Source organism: Haemaphysalis longicornis, unplaced genomic scaffold (assembly GCF_048455015.1).
Source record: "Haemaphysalis longicornis isolate Haplotype H1 unplaced genomic scaffold, Haemaphysalis longicornis Haplotype H1 scaffold_10, whole genome shotgun sequence".
NCBI classification, from domain to species: domain Eukaryota; kingdom Metazoa; phylum Arthropoda; class Arachnida; order Ixodida; family Ixodidae; genus Haemaphysalis; species Haemaphysalis longicornis.
In genome coordinates this window covers 112,892,941-112,915,316 of record NW_027526204.1, presented here as the reverse complement: position 1 = coordinate 112,915,316, position 22,376 = coordinate 112,892,941, and the positions used below count along the sequence as shown (strand labels likewise).

General features: G+C 44.8%; 1 protein-coding gene across 3 annotated transcripts; it reads right to left on the bottom strand.

The window, feature by feature from the left end:
• Window positions 1–695: 695 nt before the first annotated feature.
• LOC144159133 (serine/threonine-protein kinase Sgk2-like) lies at window positions 696–21,575 on the bottom strand. 3 transcript variants are annotated; one of them, XM_077690435.1, is made up of 17 exons: window positions 21,343–21,575; window positions 20,645–20,965; window positions 19,464–19,594; window positions 17,412–17,495; window positions 16,221–16,369; window positions 15,046–15,148; window positions 13,775–13,803; window positions 13,575–13,680; window positions 11,774–11,941; window positions 11,215–11,327; window positions 11,065–11,101; window positions 8,677–8,763; window positions 8,319–8,414; window positions 7,289–7,396; window positions 5,664–5,801; window positions 4,432–4,489; window positions 696–3,111 (listed from the first exon to the last, which is right to left on the bottom strand). In XM_077690435.1, the coding sequence occupies exons 3-17, from the start codon at window positions 19,584–19,586 to the stop codon at window positions 3,008–3,010; spliced, it is 1,503 nt and encodes a 500-aa protein (XP_077546561.1). In that variant the 5' UTR covers window positions 19,587–19,594; window positions 20,645–20,965; window positions 21,343–21,575; the 3' UTR covers window positions 696–3,007. The 3 variants fall into 3 exon arrangements, with proteins under 3 accessions (XP_077546561.1, XP_077546560.1, XP_077546559.1); XM_077690434.1 differs by having other exon boundaries at window positions 20,713–20,965; window positions 21,343–21,574; XM_077690433.1 differs by lacking the exons at window positions 20,645–20,965; window positions 21,343–21,575 and adding an exon at window positions 20,485–20,609.
• Between the last annotated feature and the right edge of the window lie 801 nt (window positions 21,576–22,376).

Genomic DNA, 22,376 nt, shown 5'->3' with positions numbered 1-22,376 from the left:
CAACATCTCGTCATCGGTGCCGTCAAGCGCGTTCGCGATGCCACACTTCTCAACGAACGTTCAACCATGTTCGATAGGTTCGTGGCCCACGCCTCGCACGCCCATCCCGCGAGCTTCTCTAGAGGCGTACACTTCAGACAACAGCTCGTTGTGAACGAGTGGGAGCCCCTTGTAACCCGCAGAAGTGGCGCACCTTCGTTGCCGCCATTGCTGTTACCAAGCGCGCAACTGGAATAATTTGACGATTTGTGTGAACGCCGATAGAAAAGCCTAGGCGCCTAGATCCGAAAAATTGTTGCTAAAAGCTTTGGCGCCATCTTGAGAGGGTGATGGCGATGGGTGGAACGAAATTTTAGCTGTTTCGACAGTTTCAGTTTCGTATCCGATTCTAACGCGCATGCAATTTTTCGGTCTATTTTTGCGGAAAAAAGGTGCGCGTTAAATCGGGTAAATACGGTACTAGTAACGTCGTAGACAGCTGGCTACAATATGGTGTGGTCTCCGCTAGGAATATGTATGTATGTATTACCGTCTTTGTATAACCCTAGCTGCTAAGTGAAAGTGTCGCGCAAAAGTCTGCATTCATGAAATCGCCCTGCCAACATTAAAATTCACACCATTTTATCGTAAACTAGCTAAAAACAATTTTGTTTCAACGTAATGACCACGGTGCATAGAATTCACACTTGCACTGATGAAATTCAAACTTTTAATGGTGTAAAAACAAGAAGAATACACAAAAGTCACCAGGGCATCCTTTTTCACAGTATTAAAAAAATCTGTACAAAATGCTTTTTTTTTTTTCGCGCAACATAAAAAAAAAAAACGGACCCAACCAAATATGGCACTCCTAAGGTACTTTCGTGAGAATGTAAGGCACACTCTAACGCAACTTCAATAGCTGCTTCACGCAGTTTTGATGCCTGGAACCCGACATTTATATTACTTAGATTCGCGTACGCACTTACTTAGATTCGCGTACATACTTATTGCAGACATCTTTAACAGCTCCTCAAAAGCGCTATATAGACTTGACAAACATGTCAACAACGTGGAAGACCCTGTGGAATGACTGAAGGAAATTAAAGAGATAATTTCACAGATCGAAGTAAAGCGAAAATATGCACTTTTTCAAATGTCTGGGGAGAGGTGTTCACTACGCACCGACTCTTCGGGGTTCATTCGATAGAGTTTCTGTCGCTGACTGGCTTCGAGGTACAGTTCTAAGTATTGTTGCTGAGTGAACAAACAGAACGAGTGCCGAACACCCTTGAGTAAAAAGGCGTCAATGCCAAACCACTAATGCACCGACTCCGGCGCAAATCCCGGACAATTGTACAAACTTGTTTACAGTGCAAATGTACACACACACACACACACACACGTGAAATATACATGTGGAATCTCTCGATTAAATATACAGCTAGCTACGGATCTTATTAGGTCTGTCGATCTGCCCGTGCACTTTAAGGCAATAACGTATTATGAACACAAATGGTTCAGCTGATTTCATCGTACTACCAAAGCCGCTACACACCCGTCATAAACAATATCGTTTACCTTTAGGCCTACAAGACAAACGTAATGTGTGTAAATGTTGGTCCCAACATTTTTTCACCCATTTTTTTCTTGCATGGGCCACTGTATGTGCGTAACCATGTACAAGGCATTCCAAAATAAGAGAAGCACACTTGTTTTAAGAGGCACAAGTTCACGAGACTACACCTGAACATTGGTCCTCCTTGACAGCAGTTTTGGTCACTTCAGAAAAACAAAAATTGGTTGGTCTCCTCCACTATACTCCCTTGGCAAATTGCCCTCGGAGCCAAGAGTGAAATCACAGCTCAAAGTGATAAAAGATGTTTCCTGATGTCTCGCGAGAGTTTATCTGATTTGCACATTCACCGTGGAACCTCTAAACAGTAACGCTACCGATAAAACCTCAATACATCTTCACCTGGCCGGATAGAACGTAATTCGGAATAAAATATGATGCTGAGAGGATGGAACGCGACAAACAAACACGTAACGGAATAATCGGACAAAACCAAAATAACCTTTGGTCCAACATTTGCCAAGGAACGCATTTATCGTAAACTTACGCGGGATACTGTCACAGCTGCGCTTCTATTTCCAAGGCGCTGCGCTTCTTTTAAAACGAGCATTTTAAAACAATGTTCCTCATCGCTCCCTTCCCAACATGAACACTGCTGTTCAAACTACGGCAGGAAAATGAGCACTGGTCCTCAAAGCCATAAATATGACAGTTGTTCGCGCAGATTAGTGAACGTGAGAAGTCTGTCGCTCAGTTCAGAAGATGAACAGAATGCGGAATGGCCCCGAAGAGCTTAAATACGTTAATGATTGGCATGCACATAGACTCGAGCAAAGGAAAAAGGCACGACAACTTGTCAGCACCTGCGCCAAAAAACCGCCAGAGAAGACAAATTTGAGGAGCAAAGCATCAACACTCCTCTAACTAAACCTCTCCGCCGCCACAGTGCAGTAAAAAGCGGCAAAATGTTGGCGTTGAAAAGGCAACAAATGGTCATCGAAAGCAAGCCATTGACACGCTCGCAGGAAAAGTACAGCACTGTTGACGGCCAATCACTGGCCGTGCATGGTCGGCCAATCATTGGTCGTGCATGGTCGGCCAATCACTGGTCGTGCATGGTCGGCCAATCACTGGCCGTGCGATACGGCAGCCACGCTGTATGACAGCCATGGGTACGACAGCCCCGCCGTCGTACCCGACCACAACTTAAGGTATTATACTCTCGCACACAACGCAACAGTCTCTCATGGCAGTTATCGAAGTAGGCGCAGTACAAAAAACAGGCTGTGCCGAAATATGCCAGGAACAAAGCACACACGGGCCACCTTTGGTGTACACGTAAATACAAACGCGCACAGGAAAAAAAAGTGGAAAGAAAGGCACGGTAAAACATCAGCAGGAACCTTGACAGCGAGTCTTCTTCAGCACACCATTGCTGGGCACGAAACCGGGTCAACAGGCATTGCAGTCCAAGGGAGGCGCGTACGAGAAGCCGATGAACGCCGTGTCGGCGTCCTGGACGCTCGCACTCAGTGTCTGCGACTTGCCAACGGACGCTGCGAGCAAAGGTGTCGCACGTCAAGTTTGCACACCACAGTTCACTAATAGCACTATATACAGCGTAACCTCATTACAACAGATCTGCTTACAACAGATATTCGGATACGACATATCGATTTATGATGTTTAGTCCGCATTCCTATCTATGCCATTGATTAAACTTCTTTTACTGTGGATTCTGTTACAACATACATTTGGATATAACAGACTAGTTTAAAAGGCTAGCAAGTCCATCTTTGCACCTCTACAGTGGACTTTTCATGCGTTTCATGTGTTTGCAGTGTGTATGCATCTAGTTTACAGTGATCACACAAAAACAATTTGAAACAACAATAATTGTGAATTAGTAGAAGCAAAACAGCTTGCTTGCCAAAAACTAGCACGGTGAAGAGTGTAGTCATACATTTGCAGTATGTGTGTGTGATGTCCTGGCAGTCAAGCGATAGAATTTGAAATTTAGCGATGTTAGTGCAGCAGATCAGATGTGTATAATAGGTTGCGACAGTTGAAACAAACAAACAAAAAATACAGGCCCTCATACAGTATAGATGGTGACCTATATTTTCTCCAAGCTTAGCATCAGGACCTTAACTTGCACTTTGCCTATATTCATGTGGAGACAATGAAAATGCAAATGTAAGTAGGTTGAAGAAGTGAAAGCGCAGTGATAATAGTAAGAGTGAATGTAAAGATGGAGAAGGTGCCATGCAACAGGAGCACAGTAAATGTAAGAAGGCACATCTATGTGATTTTGTGACGTGCTTCATAGTACTGCAGAAGGACGAAACTACCGAAAGACCCCCATCATCCTGAATGTTTGTTGGCTTTAAATACCAACCTGATTCAGTTGTAACGGGATCTTGAGAAATGATTGGCATACCTTTGTTATTTGTTTTGTTGTTAACAGTTGAAAGGTCCGAATTCTCGTTATAACAGACTTCGTTCTTGATGCCATCAAAGTCCGTAGTAACAGTATTTGGATTGTTCATATTTCTTTGACAACAGACCGAAATCGCAATCACTACCACGGTCTGTTGTAAGAGGTTATACTGTAGCACTACGAAATAGGAATGAGATATTTTGGGTTTTTAAAAAATTACCGTCCAAGTTACAGTGAAGCGGTGCATGTGGCTACACAACTAGTGGAAGAGCAGGGGGTTAACACTGCGTAATAAAATAATCTCAGTAGGTCTGACACTGCTGATCAGTTACCGCTAATGTAGAAGCTAAAGTGAATACTGTGTTTCAGAAGCAAAAAAAAAAAAAGGAAGCACATGCAGTCAACCAGTTTCAATTTTATGAGTGTAGAAGCTTACCAGGTACGGGTTCCTTAACGAAGTCTGGATCAATGTTCTTCAGGTCCATCATGCCCGACTGCAACAAAATAACAGCATCAATAAGGAAGCTGTCACATTTTGAAGAGCAGCTAAAAATTTAAGGAAAAAAGAAAAAGACTAGTTCTAAGACATAATTGCCAGGTGTTTGCAGCATTTCTGGCATTAAGACCGAGACAAAAGTGTTTCCTTGATACCCCTCGGACATGGACAGGCTGGAGTCAAAACACTGCTCTGCCTCCCTCTGTTACACATATGAACATGCACAAACACTTCAAGTGGAGCATGTGCAACACTTCTACGAAGCTTCTCAAGGAATCGGTAAGCCAACTCTTTTGTTACTCTTTCACCAAAACTCTTCTGTTACTCCTAAAGACTAACTGTCCTCAGCAGAAACAGATATTGGCAGTTCAATATGCCAAATCTACTCTTGGAATGAGGCGCACCGTAGCAGAGGGCTCCGGGTTAATTTTGGCCACCTGGGGACCTTTAACATGCACCAAAATCTCGAACATACAGGTGTGTTCGCTTTTTGCCTCTTATGGAAAAGCGACTGCCCCAGCCAGGAATTTAACCCACAACCTTGGGCTGAGCAGCACAATGCCTTAGCCACTGAGCTCACGTGGCAGGTTCACGCCCACACTTGCTCAAAGCTGTGTGAACGTCTAATTCGACCCGATTTTTGGGAAATCCCCCAGGCGGAGTAACAGCTAGGGAGAGCCGTACTGTACCGTACAGTACAGGATTTGAAGCCATACCTTATTTGTACCGTGCCGTACAAGATTTTTAGCCGCGCAGTTACAAATCCTTTGTGCTGTACAGCTGCATTGAGATGGACGTCAAATTTTCCCTCGCAGAAACTTACTCCACCTTTGGGATTTCCCCTAAATCTGGTCGACTAACACCTGTACATCACTTCGAGTTGTTGATCTATTCTCCCTCGCCCTACAAACGGCTAGCCCCCTGATTAGCTCAGTACGTAGAGCGACTGCCCCGGTTAGGCGGTGGTCCTGGGTTCAAATTCAAGACTACAGCGAATTTTTCTTCGACTGCGAAGTTTCTCAGAAAGCTGTCAGCTTTCTTTTGCAGCCGTACAGCTGCACTGAGCCGGATGTCAGATTTTTCCTTCGCAGAATGTCTAATTAGCTTGAAAAGGTAAAGGGCAGTGTGTGTGTAGAAGAGAGGCCACTCTCAAAGGAAGCCAAGACTCGTACCAGGCTGGGCTTGTAGGGCGGGGGGATGCGCTTGGCCTCCAGGTCCTGCCAGTTGATGGGGTTGAAGAAGTCGTGCCGCTTCACCTCATTGCCGTCTTCTGCGTGTCCCAGGCGGAGCCGCTTCTCCTTCTGCAGGAGCTGCACAGCCGAAGGGCACCAGGGATCAGCCGGTCTCACAAAAGCGACAATTAGGTAGCTGTGTGCTTATCACTTTATGGGGGGACGTGGCTCTTAAAACAACTTCATCTTATTTTCAAGTAAACTGTGCGAAACTGAAACTGATTTCAAATATGCCATTATTTTTTGAGTCAGTCCATTAGTTCCCAAGAAAATTAGAGGTAATTAGCCGTTTTGGGAGGAAGAATACACAGAACAGTGTCAGTCATAAAACTGTAATCAATTAACTGCAATTTGACTTCATCACTTCCCAAGATAATTGGAGAAATTAGTCATTTCTGGTCATAAAACTGTAATCTTTATATTTGCCGATACTATGAACCCTGGTGAATGCCATAAGAGAAGCTGCTTTTTGATGCATCACTTGGAACTAATTTTACAGCTCATCAAACTTTGGTGGCACCAGTAGTGACAAGGAACAATTTCAAGCGCCAAAGTTTAATTACAGTTAATTGATAGCTATAACTAACTTTTGTTAGTTTTATAACCAACACTGTTCTGCCTATTGTTCCTCCAAAATGACTAATTATCTCTAATTATCCTGGGAACTAATGACGTTTAATTACAGTTAATTTATTACAGTTTTATGACTGACAGTCTTGTCTATTGTTCCTCCAAAAATGACTATCCCTAATTATCTTGGGAACTAATGGACTGACTAAAAAAATAACGGCATCTTTGATAGCAGTGAGAAACAAGCAGCAAGTCTGACAAGTTTTACAGAATTTGCTTGAGAATTAAAGGAAGTTGTTTTTAAGAGCCATGTCCCCCCTTAAGAGCACTTAGAAGGGCCATGAAGACAAAATACACTCTTCAATTTGAAAGAACTAGTCTTTAATGATTCACTCAGGTAAATTTCAGCCACAAAAAGCACTTTTTTTACCGAAAAAGAAAAGCAAGTAATATTGAAAAACTTCCAAACTTCACGCCACTGTGACGTAATAGGGTGCTAACTGCACGTTTGCAGTCAAGCAATACGATCAATTGGAACTAGAGGCCCCACTACACTCGCCCAGTCATGCTTCTCGGCGGTACCTTAGGTCAGCAACCGCCAATTGCACAAAAAAGATGTTGCGATGTCATAGAGAAATTTCACGTAGCATAACTGCATGTAGCATAACTGCATCATCAAACTGCACGCATGCAGCATAACTGCATCATCAAAGAACCCACGCTTCACAATTTCTAGGCTCTCCCTCCATCTGAGAGCCTCTTAAGACAAAATGATTATTTGGCAGTACAGTAAAACGTCGTAACAAGAGACACTCCAGGGAACCAAAAAACGTGTCTCTTGTAAGCGAAGGTTTCTTGTAAGCGAAGTTCTTAACAAGGCGATCATTAAAAAACCCACCGAAACGCTTTCATCCAAATGCCTCTCACAACCAATTGTCTCTTCCAACGAGGTTTTACTGCATTCCCAGCAGACTGCAGCAGTTCCCACCACGTACCCTTTCGAGGATGTCTCGCGCCGCCGTCGAGATGTTCGTGCGAAGCCTCAGCTGCTTGTGGAGGATGTTGTCGTACATCTCTGCGGTGTCTCGACTGTAAAACGGAGGCTGCGGGTACAACGACGGAAAGTTTTAACGAGCAATTAGCGGGCTAACAATGCTTTCGAACAAAGATAAAAAACAAAAACAAAACAAAACACCGCTGTTTGCACGTCGTCCCAGCTCGTCAAACTGTACTGGCTGCAAGATCAGTTCCTACTACAGCAATCTGCAAGTGCTGACACTGGTGCCGTATGCAGGCAAACCATTCCACTGCGACTTTACTTGTACCCCTGCTACACTAGCGTCCGAATGTCATTTGAACCAAATGTCATTTGAACCAAATGTCAAGTTGTGCTGCTACACTAGGATTTGAAATGCCATTCGGCTCAAATGTCATTCGAGCCAAATGAGCACCGAGGGAGACATTTGGGATTTCAAATGCCATTTCTAGATCCCTGGCACGCAGCGTCTTCGATTGGCAATAAAAAATATACTTCCGCACGTAACACAAACAAAATATTTTTGTTTGTGGAACTTTGTTCACTGTTCATCTACTTGAAAATGTAAAATCACCGTATTTAATTTTCATACTCTCAAAACCAGTGGGTAAGTTGCAAAAAAAATAATAACTGCGCAAACAGCCACCACATTAGAGTCAAAACTGGTGTCTCTTCTAATTTGGTATCATTTTACTCCCTTAGACTGCTCCTAAATTTGATTGTTGTATTATTGTATGAAAACGGAACGGGGGGACAACAGCGCCACTACAGCATGGCGAGCAATCGTGAAAGCTTTCAAATGCCATCAAAATTGTAGTGTAGCACGGCGGAATGGCATCCAAAGCACCCCATTTGAGTCAAATGACATTTGGTTCAAATGACATTCGGACCGTAGTGTAGCCGGGGGTATTAGGAAAGCTGCATGCTTGATGGGATGCCGTAACCTGGCTATGGCACAAATTCTTGTAGAGACGAGAGAGGACGCTCACCAAACCATAGAGCATTTCGTAGAGGACCGCTCCCAGACACCACCAGTCTACCGTGCGGTCATAGGCTTCTTTCCGGAGCACCTCAGGGGCAAGGTACTGTAAGGGACGGAAAAAAAAAGAGACATGCCTATTGGCGCACTAACAAAAAACAATGTTAAACTACAAACACTAGTGCTTATCTTGTGCCCTCAGACGCACTAAAAAAGTCGGAACGGGATTAAGCATGAGCTAGAGGTTCGCAATTTGCATTGAAGAGAACCAGAAAACCTTTGAAGATTACTTGCGGGGTTTGCGAGTAATCAATGCAGCTGGCACAATATCGGGCCACAGCTGGCAAGGCATTAAGAGCTTGGCTCACCTCTGGTGTTCCACAGAACGTGTTGGTCGTCTCTTTCTCCCTGATGCCTTCCTTGCACAGGCCAAAGTCGGTCAAAACCACATGGCCCTGGGTAGAAAAAGAGAGGCAATTTAGCGAGCAAACATTTTCCACGAATAGTTTTGTTCATACAATGCCCAGATTTACTTCTATAATCGTCAACGAATTCTTCTAGCAAGGTCAGGGCGAAGATTACCAACTCAACGCAGATTACCGTATTTATTCGATTATAAGGCGGTGAGGGTGCAGTTTGGAGAGTCAAAAATATCGCCATATATATATACTGACCTTGTAATATAAGGCAGGGTATGACATCGAGATTACGGATTTTGGAAAAAAACCTCGCATTATATTCGAATAAATACAGTATTTTTTTTTGTTTGAATACACTGACCACAGTTCAATCCATACTTCGAAATATTACGCTGGCCGCAGATGGGCAATAGGTACACACTATCATCATCAGCATTTAAATATGCAGCTGCGCAAAACTAATAGCAAAACTGCAGAGGGGCAACTTAAGAGAAGTGACTGCCCCACCGTGGATTAGCGGCGGTGTTGCAATCCCGCATTAGCTTTTTTTAAGAATGAGGCAAGCAATTCCTTCTCTCGAAATTTTGGGCGGCACATATTTCAAGCATTTCCGTGACATCTGCCACATCTAAATTTCACTTCTGCATCTGCGCTTTGTTTAACCCACACGCTAGTGTGTTTTACACGTAGGTGCACTGAAGTATGATTAAGCATTTTAAGCTTGAGCATACTCAACAGTTAAATATAAGGTTAATTATACCCAAACACCATAAACTTGGAGTTAAGCTTAAGTACACACCCGAGCAGGCACTTAAGTATGCTCAAGTGCTGTCTCAAATACTAGTAACTTCACTCCCAAAAAAACTTTTCTCACGGTTCCATTCCTAGACAGGCTCTCAAAAATATACAACCATGTGCGGAGCTTTCTGCGTGACCGGATGACCACACTTACGTTGGGACCACTAAAATCCCGTGCAAAGGAAGCTTCCAACCGTGGCATGCCTCAGGGTTCCATACTATCGCCCCTTCTTTTTAATCCCATACCAAATCCCACCCCCACTTCGGGGGAAAAAGAGGCTGGCCGACTTTAGTGCGGAAGTGCAAAGGACACTTATCATAGAACGTGCAGAGATGGCCATGTCGACTATCCTGGGAGCTCCAGACAGGGAGATCCTTGTGGAAATAGTTATTTTCTTCCTCTTCTCTACCCACAACAGCTGGGTAGTAAAACAGCTGGGCCTGCTACTATTTTCGAATCATTTCCTGCTAGCACGCAACATACAACGCTAAGAACGAAAGCCCAAAACAGCCGAAGTTACGTTCCCACGCTGGGTGTCCCTCCTTGAGGTTTATTACGCATCCACGCCCTTGACAAGCATGCAGACTCCTTGTGATCTGCTACTGCCGTCAAGCCGGGGGCAAGGCCTTTTACATTCTTCTGTCCTCCGGGCATAGCTGGTATCAGTTACGAGCGTCATAAAGCGCCTTCAAGTTCCCCCGTACCCTTTCCCACCGTGCGAACAGCATGACGATATACCGTACTTACTTTATTCTAAGCACCCGCTTTTTTCCACGATCACGATGCACAAAGTGAGGGGGCTGCTTAGATTAAAAAAACGTCAACTACCCCCCTCCCACCACTTTTTCTTGTGGTTGTATCTCGATGAGACGGGTGCAAGGAACGCGTCTGAAACTCATCTTGTGATAGTTGCTTAGATTCGCATGCAAACTTTTTTTTTTCCAATTTTCTTCCCAAAAGTGGGGAGAGTGCTTAGAAGCGAAAAAAATACAGTATATATATGTAAGAGTGAGTGAGTGGAGAGAGAGAGTGTGCGTGTGTGTGCCCTGCAGCCACGTTTTTTTATCACAAATCGCAAGGAGACCAGTGCCAGACAAAGACGTTAAAGTGAGTCTTCACCACGATGGAGCATTGTGCGGCAGAGATGCGCCAATAGTAAACACGGAAATTTTAAGGTGCAAAAGCTTGGTGGTACATCATCGACCTCCTCCCCTGAAGATAACTCCCAACTAAAAAACAGAGGCGATAACAAAGCACGGCTACGCAGGCACTGCAAGAGAAATGCACTAGCAAGCCACCATTTCCCAATGCTACTTCACACACTTCGTTAACTAAGTAGCTGTTTCCCTTTGAAACAACTACTTAAGAAACGCTCGAATGGGCAATTTAAAAAAAAAATTGCACACTTGGAATGTGCTGTAATTCTCGCACATACATACATGGGAGTCTGTGTTCCGCTTCCACACCCCCATAAAAACACAGTTGTCCCTCAAAAATTCCACCCCGACTTTGCATTCACCAGTAGAAGGATTACATACCTGCGCATCGAGTAGAATGTTTTCTGGCTTCAGATCTCTGTCCAAAAAAAAAGAGTGCCACAGTGAGCTTCGGAGTACGGATAAGGACTGGAGTACGGATTAGCACCATGGAGTCCTTGTTAAACACAGCAGCGATGCAGCCGCCCTTACCTGTAGACAATTCCCTGAGAATGTAAGTACGAGAGGGCGCTGGTAATTTCCGCTGCGTAAAAGCGCGCCCGGGGCTCCGCAAACGTCCTCTCCTTCTGGAGATGAAAGAACAGCTGAAAGAGATAAAATAAAACAGAGATAACATTTTCAAACAGCCTTCTCCTAAAAAAGATACAACAGAGCCCTGCCCCCAAAATAATAATTTGAGACATTTTTTGCACATGCAAAAAATACCGCAATAATATTTTTGTGCCACGCTGCACATGTCTGCAAACACACTGTCGAAATGTGGGCAGCTTTTAGCAACCTTATTACTGCAGGTCTTCCACCAGCAACACTTAAAGACAGCCCAGCTAAACTTCAAGAGCTTGTTTGAGTTGCTCTACCATGAGCTGAAACGTCTCAATTACGCAGCTACTGTCTACACGTCCCATCAATGTCCAAATGAGCCACCTCAATGTCTCATGTTCATCAGGAGTTCCTTTACCGACACAATCACTGGTGTGGGAGGTTAAAGAAATACAGACAACGACAATCACAAGGCAAGGCCTCCACTTACCTCTCCGCCATTGACGTAGTCGAGGACAAAGTAGAGCTTGACGGGCGTCTGGAAGGAGTAGTGCAGGCCCACCAGGAAGGGGTGGTCCAGGTTCTTGAGAAGGACGTTCCGCTCCGACATGATGTGGTTCCGCTCGTTGCGCTTCAGGATCATCTTCTTCTGCAGCACCTGGGGAGGGGAATTAAAAAGCGAGGTCATCACAATTAAGGGGCCACATGGGTCTTTGGACCGAAAAATTGGCCCCCAAAAAAGCATTTTTAGTATATCACTTTTCTCCGGATTTGCACGGTTTTTTCTCCGAAAATTCTATACTTGGAACAGTCAGTACGAGGTACTGTCAGGACGAGGTACTTATAAAAGCCGTAGAAGGCAGAGTCCAACAAAAAAGTGACAAATTTTCTATATTTTCCCACTTCTCCGCCACGAGTGGTACCGCAGTGAGAGGAAATTCTCGAGAGGTACATCCCAGCATGTAGTGCAGCTAGGAAGATCATTTCTTTTGCACTGTGAAGTTGAATGTTTACACCATCCAATGAGGGGAGCAGGTTTTGCATTTTGTGTTTGAGTACTCATTCAATTGGCGTTATTTTCAATTGGTAAGCAGGAGTACTTCACACCTAGATGTTAGAACTCATACAAAATTGTATGTAATTGCAAACCAAGAAAACTGCTTCCCACATATCATTCTCCACAACTTCTGGTAGCTGTTCATGTCTTGCTGGCAATTTTTTTTAATAGTTTTTTCCCTATTGTTCTCAAAAACAATCGAGGAAGATTTCTAATTAACTCAGAAACTAATTACCTCACACCAAAAATAATTGGATATGTGAGATCATCTAAAAAAACTGAACAAGCCAATGAAGTTTTATCAAAATTGGCTGGAAAGCAAAAAAAAAAAAGGTTTCTTACACTTCTCTACCTGCACAAGAGGACTTTTTTTTTGTCATTTTTGGAGGCAATGGCAGATTACCTGTTTACTTCAAGTGATTGAAACATTGCCATCAAAACCTGCCCCCCAAAAAGCAAAACAACGACAGACCGTAACACACAATTTATGAGTGGAGCCTGACCATAAATGAGTGGAAACTGATAAGAGATCAAATAAAGTCAGAAGTTACGCAACGCTGCGCATCAGAGGCTGCCAGCAAATGTTAACAGATTGCTTTGTTCGCCCTAGGTGGCAATTTTAGCAATCAACGCACTCGCTTTTCTTTATCTTTCTAGGCCACTGAGGACATTCGTTCTGATATGCATCAGTACGTAGTCACGAGATAGTGACAAGCAACACTGCATCGGTCCAGCCACGACTAACCTTATCTCCCGCTGCTGAGATTGATTGATTGTTTGATTGTAGGGTTTAATGCGCCAACGCAACGCAGGCGATGAGGCGCGCCGTAGTGGAGGACTCCGGATTAATTTTGACCACCTGGGGATTTTAACATGCGCCGTACTCTTGTACACACAGGCATTTTTGCTTTCCCCTCCATCAGAAAAGCGGCCGCCACAGCCGGGAATCGAACCCGCGACCTCGTGCTCAGCAGCGTAATGCCTTAGTCACTGAGCCACCGCGGCGAGTACCCCCGCTGCTGAGACACATACACCCCAGCTGCCACCGAAACTTTTGAACGAGAGTTAATTAAGAAGGAAGCACAGGTGTTTGGATTTGAGTGATGAACACCAAAAGTGTAAACATTTGGATAGGAGTGAAGTGCAAAGTGCAAAACTTTGGATTGGAGCAAAGAACAGAGTGTGAACTTTCGGACTTGAGCAAAGAAGCAAGGAGCTGGGCAGGTTGTAATACCTTGATGGCGTAGAACTGCTTCTCAACCTTGTGCCTGGCCAGCAGCACTCGGCCGAAGCTGCCCTTGCCGATCACCTTGAGGAACTCAAAGTCGCTCGGTTTCACACTGCAAGCAAAGCACGAGAGGGGAGCTCACTGAGTAAGCGAGGCAAACAGGGCTGTTGGCAGATCTAAAAGGAGCGGTAAAAAGGAGAACTCACTGTGGCTTCTCTGTTGATCCCAGGTCAACCTGAAAGCAAAGTGGGGAAAGAAGCATCAAGGCTGTCACACGTCACATCGCCACACTTTTGACACGAAAAACCAAAGTTTGATGCGCCAAGGCACAATTGTGGGCATCTAATTGAAACGGAGAGCTCAAGATTAATTTAATTTTATACCAGCAGGCCACTCCTTCTGACATGACACTAAAGATTTCTGCGCACAGCTGTGCATTTATTATTCTTGCCTCTACTGGGAATAAAATGCACGACCTCGTGCTAAGAAGTACGAGAGATGAGAAGTAGGAGGCTGGTAACCTGGAGCGGCAACAATGAGTTGAGTGACTTCCTCAACTTTGCAAAAACAATTTTGCCCATCATTGCTGGAAGATTACTGAAAAACAGTCGTCTGACACAGCACAGTGTTTTTGTTGAAAGAATGCAGTAAAGGATTGGCAATTTGTTTCTTTAAACTTGATTGATTGTAGGGTTTAACATGCCGACGCAACACAGGCCGTGAGGCGCACCGTAGTGGAGCGCACCGGATTAATTTTGACCCCCTGGGGATCTTTAACGTGCGCCAAATTCTAGAGCACACGATCGTTTTTGCTTGCTGCCTCCATCAGAAAAGTGGCCGCCACGGCAGGGAATCGAACCCGCGTCCTCGTGCTCAGCAGCACAACACCTTCACCACTGAGCCACCGTGGCGGGTGTTTCTTTAAAGTTAAATCTAAAAGATCTCTCATTCAACTCGCATGGTAGCCACATTATGCGAGGCCTCATTAGAAGACCTGAACTAAGGTTTTTCCCGCCAACTGTGGCAAATTCATTCTTTCATTTTTGTTGCAGCACGCCGCTTGTGACGTTAAAATTTAAAACCCTTGGCTCTGATACAACCGCACTCCAAACCACCCAAAGTAGTACCACGCAAAGTGCACAGCTTGGTGGTACTACCAGTACCAGTGGTATGGTACCACGGTGACAGTACGGTACCACCAACAGTAGTCCTGAGCACACTTCTACCATTAAAATACCACTACAACGCATCCAGAACCACACCACTGGTGGTACACTGTATGAAATTACCTCCAGAGTACCAGCTTTGTACCAGCACCGGTACAAAAGTGGTACACAAAGCAATTTTTTGCAGCACCACTTTGCATAATGAGTGACATAGCCTGTGAGCCCTTCACCGAACTGGATGCACGTTCATGTCTATACTTAAACACACAAGAAATATAAAGGATAGAGCACGATGCCAAGAGTTCGCATACCGGTTCGGGGGCCTCGGTGCTATGACCGTTTCCATCTTCCTCTTCAGTGGCTTCCTTGATGCTCAGGTTTTTGTCCACGTTGAGAAAAGCCCTCACGTCTGGACTGAAAAGCCGAGGGAACAGCCACAGATAAAAGGCTAAGGCCAGCACAAATAAGTTGCTGCCATTTGCGATGGAAATAAAATGTGGACGTCGATCAAAACATGCACCTCTTGTTCTCTCCCTACCCGGCCAAATAAACATAGTAACTGATATTTGTGCATTAACAACCAAAACCTATCCTGGCCACTCGTATAATGTTGACAGTTGGGCATATTTTCGCAACGTTGAGCTCTATTCAAGAACAGCCGCAGTTACGCTGATCTTTAATTAGGCCATAAAATGCCGATAATGTGCTGGCATGCCTACATCAGAGCAGTGATAAAAAGACATTTGCGATAAAAATGGTTCAAAAGAGATCATACGAACACAGCTACATGAGCTCCATGAGATCAGCGACTTTCCTCAACAGCCTACTTATGCTTCAAAAAAGTGTGTATTTACAAGCCTCAATTAAAACACTAGGAAATTGTAATACAAAAAAAAATTGTTTTCCTGGCATTGTCGACTCCTTAATTAGCATGCTATGCCTGTCCACTGGTAATTCCCACTAAATTCACTGCTGCAATGCAACTTTCTGGTAATCTTGACTTCTAATCTCAACTGCTTCGCTACACACTAACCCCCAAGGGTGAAAATTAAACCCGGAATAGACGATATTAAACTACACACTGCACGAACTGCGGACACTGAAGAACATAACGTTAGTTTCAACTCCAGATACAGCAGAAAGAAAAAATAAACACACACACACACACACACACACTTAGCATGGTGTACAACAACATACCAATGACACTAAAAAACAAAACAAAACAAAAAACAAAAGAAAAAGCAGCTTATTCTTTTTTAGAAGTCACAGTAACGTAATTTACAGCCCGTTTTGTTTTAACGAGGTTCAACCGAAACAATGCTGTACACCAATCACATAAACACGTGACCCGTCACCACAAACAGCGTGATGTCACTCCTAGGACATAATGCTGTTTGCATTCACCAAATGAATGAATGAAGGAAGGAATGAACAAATGAATGAATGAGTGGTCTGCCCCCTTTCCAACCCTTCCCCCACTCACTGCTGCATGAGCTTCTCATCGGTGACGAGCTTCTGGATGAACTCGTCCAAGCCCTGGCGCCTGCTCCGAATGAAATCCGGACTGAAGTTGTTCCCAAAGAGCTTCTTGCCGGGAAGCTTGAGATGGCATCCTGGAAACTGCTTCTTGATCTGCAGGAGAGGGAAGAAAAGAGCGTCTTCACGCGATTGATTGATTTGATTGATTGTAGGGTTTAACGCGCCGATGCAACGCAGGTGATGAGGCGCGCCATAGTGGAGGGCTCCGGATTAATTTTGACCACCTGGGGATCTTTAACGTGCGCCGAAATCTCGCACACACGGGCGTTTTTGCTTTTCGCCGCCATCAGAAAAGCGGCCGCCATGGCCAAAAATCGAACCCGCGACCTCGTGCTCAGCAGCGCAGCGTCTTCATGAGCGCATAGTCCTTGCCTTTCAAACACCACACAAGCAGTGAAGAAATGCTGAAGATTGCCTCCAACAGTCAATAGTTTTCTTTAATTCGTTTCATTTGTTTTTAGGGGAGGAGGTGTGGTATACAGAGTTGAATTATCAGAGTATTGCTTGTATTCACTGGCGAGGCGCGCATGCAGGCAACCGTGCGAATGCGCCGTCACTCGCTACGTCGGGCTCCGCGGGATGGCGGTACTTGTCCGTGCTAAGCACATGACTGTGTTGCACGTTAACAAACTTTACCTCACCGGACGCAAGGTATTGCCTTGAGTACAATGTGAGTGCGATTAATAACATCTCTGTTTACACGTGCCCCGTTGAGAATCGGGTTGAAATGGAGCAGACGATGCACGCCAGTGTTCTTTTTTCTTCGGCATGCGGGCGCAGTGGCCCAAGCCGCGCCATTTCCGTGGCGCATCGGCCATGTCTGTGGCCGTTTCCAGTGTTGGCAAGCGAAGAAATTGACAGCTAAACTTGTCAACGAGTACTACCTATACAGTAAATTATCATTAAGTATCAGAATATCACATACAGTATTGTTAAATTGCTTATCAGAGTATTGTTAAATTGCATTATCAGAGTATCGTATACAGAGTTGTATTATCCCAATCAGGCACCTGGGTGTACAAAGGAAGTCCAGAAGGGCAGGAAATGCGTTTTTAAGCAACAATCCGTGTGGCATGCAGCATCCTTAGGTGACTAACACAGCGGAAGCAGCAAGATGGAGGATGTGCCAACTTACGATATCAAGGAGCCGGCTGAAGTCATTGTACCTCCTCAGGACAAACCACGAGTGACCGTCAACGGTGACCACCACCTTGTACACCTAGGAGACGGCGCAAAAAGAGCGGTTACAATGCCGCCTTTAACCCTTTCAGCCCCGATTTTTTTTTTTTTTAATTTCAAGCAAAACAATGTTTTCCGCATGTTTTCCTAAATTTTCGGGTCCGATAAGCCCCACAAACAAAAAATAAAGCTGGAAGTGTAAATATTAGCATATTTATTAATGAAGGAATTAATTAGGACATCTGGAAATTAAAATTTTAAGTTGAGCAGACATCATGTTTGAATGTATGTTCCGAAACATTTAGACTACATGAACCTGCATACAAGAAACAAGATTCGTAATGTACGTATTTTTTACAAGCTTGGGAATAAAACTTGGGCCACCATTTTTTTAAGCCTCAATATCGTAATTTCGTCTTCACCGGAGCTGCTGCTTCTTTGTAGCGTCCAGCTCCACTAAAATGCAATAACACACTGATATCCATCCCAACAGGCATCATTGAAAAACAATTCCCTAGAAAACTGTCGGTTCTGGTTTCGTTCTTCATGCGCTAGAGAAACTTTAAGGTGATGGCGTCACTTGAAACCACCAGGGCCGAAAGGGTTTTTCAACTGCAGGGTCTCCAGACTAGAAATGAAAACTAAACTTAAGCTCTAAATTAACACTTAAAAACGAAATAAAATGAATTAAAAATGCCTATCTGTTGTATTAAACAGTACCAATGAAAGACCGCAGAAGTGAAGCATAGATAAGCACACGAGAGGTACGAACAAGGCCTCTATTGACAGCTGCTTTTACCCCCCAGTGCGAACAACAAGAAAACTAACAGTTCATCACATAATTCATAAAGATATAGCTGGTTGAACGTGTTAGCCAAAATACACATGCATATAATTTTTACAATACTGGAATTAATACTGGTCAGCCTAAATTTAACTGGGTACGCAGACAATGACAAGAAACGAAGCACAAGCGCTGACTACTAACAACTGAATTTTATTACGCCTCCCCTTGTACATTTATACCCTCTAGCCACGTGGTCCCGGAGCAACATTGCGCAGAAATAGTTTTTCTTTATCGGTTAGCGAAACCGACGCAGTACGACGTTTCTTGTCATTGTCTGCGTACCCAGCTAAATTTAGGCTGACCAGTATTAATTCAATTATGATCCAACTAGCTCAGATTCTGCCTATTCTTTTTACAATACTGCTCATGTTTTTTCCCAAACCCCTCGAAATGCTATGGGAACAGAAAAATGAAAACGCCCCCTTTGGCATTTACACTTATAATTAACAGGAGGACGATCCTGACACAGCAAAACTACCACATGTCTCTGAACAATCGCAATATGTCCACATTAACGGTACTGCTTAACCTTTGAACCGATATTGAATAACCTGTAGGGCACTTCAAAGTCGGCCCCATTCACATGGAAAACAAACTTCAGACACCACTGACTGGGCCAAATAAAACATAAACCTCATTAAGATTCAACTGGCTCTAGTTAAAACATACATATCAAATGTGATGCCCGGGCACATTTCTGTGCATTCCATTCATGGCATCATCCGCTGCATTTTGTACACCATATTTGATCATCAAAAGCATGAATGAAAGCCAATCAACAACAACAGGGATTGTAGTTGGCTCATAGCAAAACCTGGAACAGCGGGGAAAAAAAAAAAAAAAGACAACGAAAAAGAAAACACACAGGCAGCACTGTGTCCATGTGTCATCTTCTGCCGTCATTTTTTTCTTTTTGCCATTGTTCTACACAGACAATCCCCACCCCGTTCTCAGTGACATTGAATCAGCTCACTTTTTCTAATATTCATTTTTACAAGTTCAATTAAACTTGGCTCAGCATAGCCTTCGTGTACTATCGACAAACCATTATACAGTTAAAGCAGACACAGTTTTAATTGGTTTAGCACGGAAAGACGAGGTCGCCAACTGTGGCTGTCTTTGCAAACGTGACGGGCGAAATACAGTGACTAAGTCACATACCGTGAACTTCTTGTTCTTTTCTTGAATCTCAGAGTTGGTAACTGACGCTGTCGTGTGAGGGGGCGGGGTGGAACCATTATGATGCACACGCAGCAGCTTGGGTTCTGCCAGTGAGTCCGACATCCTGTACCCTGCGTTAATGCATCAAGATACTTTTAGCCACAATTATAGAAAAAATAAACGAGAAAACTACAATTCAAACTTCGCGTCAAAATTACCCAGCCCACATTTTTGAGATATCTTTGCAGCCCTGGCAACGAGAGGGCCAATAATTCTAGCTAGCTGAGGACAGAACCAGGAAGGTTTAGAAAGACAAACACACAACCCGATGCTCAGTTAACCAAGGTAAAACGGCAAATTTCGAAACAGCTAACCGGTAAACAGTAGCTAAACAGTACCTAAACACACTAAACGGTACCTAAATATTGTGGTGATTTCGCTGTTTATAAAGCTGGCAGAAAAACGCACGTCTTCCAGTATGACTGGGGGAATATGCTATCATCACATGCCGCCCCTACACAAGGTCCTTCCCCGACAAATCGAACAATGAATGGGACAGGACGTAGCCCGGGCGTGTATCTTATCACAGAGTTTTGAATGAAGCCAGCTTCACGCTTTTTCCGCTGTCAGTGAAGTGCCTTTGATAAGCCGGGAGACCGATTCATTGCACCTATATGGAAGGGGCAGCGTTCTGAGCCCATCAAGCGAACACACAAACCAAACTGGGCGTCTTATTTTATGCTCAAAACAGGGCACTGTACTTTGTTTCACTTGCACGCAGGAAAGCCTTCTCCAATTTTTTCACAGAATCCAGAAGATCAATCAAATACGACATTTTACTCACAAGTTGCCACACATTTTGATGCTACAACAGACATATACAATTAGAGATCTACAATGTCTAGACGGGCTGTCACAAAAAATAGCACGCCGTGTTTCCTTGACACAGTTTATGCAAAACACAATAGAAACCGTCTCTCGCGTCTTCGCACAGATCGTTCGGCGGCTAGCCACCACTTACGCCTGCCCGTCACTTCTACAAAACCACTCGAGCTCCAGAAACGACCCATGACGTCCGCCCCACGTCCAGCCACCCGACAGCATAACTGGGCCGGTTCGCTCTAGGACACGACGCTCGCGCTACTTCTATTGCGGCTGTAAAGCCATAAAAGTTAACTGACCACTGGGCTTCCGCAATAAGTGCGTCTGCGAGATTTCGTCCTCGACGCCAGACGGGGGTCGCCCCTACCGTGAATCCTTTCGGGAGGGCCTCGCAGACGACGAGACTCGGCCGAGGCGAGCGTCAGCAGCGGAGCGTTGTCACCGCACCACCACAGCGGGAGTTACCGTCGCCGTCGAATTCCACATGATGCCACCCCGAAGCCTCTGCGGCGTAGTCGCGCGCCCGATAAGATGCCGTTGCTCGTGGCACCGCCGATAAGGCCCGCGGCCCGTCCCAAGGCCGAGGACTGGTTGGCTGCAGCGTCGCCACAGGATCGCGACTGCAATACGCGCGCACAGTAAGCCGCAGTGCACGCAAGCGGCCGCTGCTGCGCTTTCGCAAGTCAACGTCCACAAAACTGCGTTGCATATCGTAAGCGCAGCTGTCAAGGTGACGGCGGTCTTTTTCTGTTGGTTTTGGTGATTGATCTACACTTCATGACGCGCGCGCAGCAAGGATTCGCGCTGTGTCATCCTCGGCGCGCGCGCGCTCTCAAGGATTCCCGGGGGTTGAGTAAGAGCCCCGAGCTGCATTCGCTGCTTGGCGCGCGCGGGGCGTGTTTGCACGCCTGCCTTTTCCTTTTCTTTTCTTTTTTTCTTTCTTTTTCTGGTGCTAACGCTGTGTTAGAGCAATGTCGATGTAAAGAAGGTTACTCACCCAGTTCGCCTCGCGCGCGCGACGATCCGCTTGGAACCTATCTGCTTTTCCTCAATTATCTTGCACTCCGGGCTTAGCCTTGGCGGGGGTCTCGGTTCGCGCGGTCTACAGCCGTCCCACCGACGCCAGGGGAAGTTTATTGTCTGTGCAATACGCCCCCCTCCGAAGTAAAGTATCACATAAAGCGGACGGCGAGAGGCACGTGCGAAAACAAAACAAACCAGAAGAAAGGAGAGAGAAAAAAAAATGTGGCGGAACGGCAGTGCCACATAGTGCCACGTTGCGTAGTCAACTGTAAAAAAAACATCAAAAATATTTACGTTAACTTCCTGCTAGCAATGTTTTTTACCTTTTTAAATGAGTTATTTTGTTTTAAAGAAAGGTAAAATATACAATGTCGGTAAAAATAAAGGGCAGTTTCAGTTTCGGTTTTCGGAGTATGTCGGTTTACGTGCTTACGTGCCAGAGTACTCTATATCCAGTAACTCTGCTTATGTGCTGCCACGGTGTAGGATTCCTACACCGTGTGTGCTGCGTTTGCAAGAGAAAAGCATAAACAAATGACTGCATTTCAAGCGCGCACGCATTCAATGTCGCGCTCTACGTTTTATTTCGACAGAAAGCAGGGGTATCCAGGCATTATAAATATTTTTGTTGTTCGAACAACTTCTTTATTCACATTGAAATTTTGAATGAAGCTTTAAATCTAAAAACAGTACAGTTTCGATGCACAATGACTGAACTTTTGAGTAAAAACTGTCTTCTCCGCTGGGCATTGTAAGTAGTAGTGACGTATAGTTTATGTGCATGCTTTCTTTTTCGAGAACTGCAGTTCAAAGTCAGTGCCTGTGTCTTTCTTTTCGGTTCCTTGTACCAGAGTCCTTCAATGCTTTACTGGTCACGAAACTCCGGCGCTCGTTTCATATAGGGACCGCGCGCGCCACTACAGGCGCCACCGCCGCACGAAGGTCATCCAGCCGCCGCGCGTGTATAGTGCCTAGAATATACTCCTAGAATATTCTAGGCACTATAGC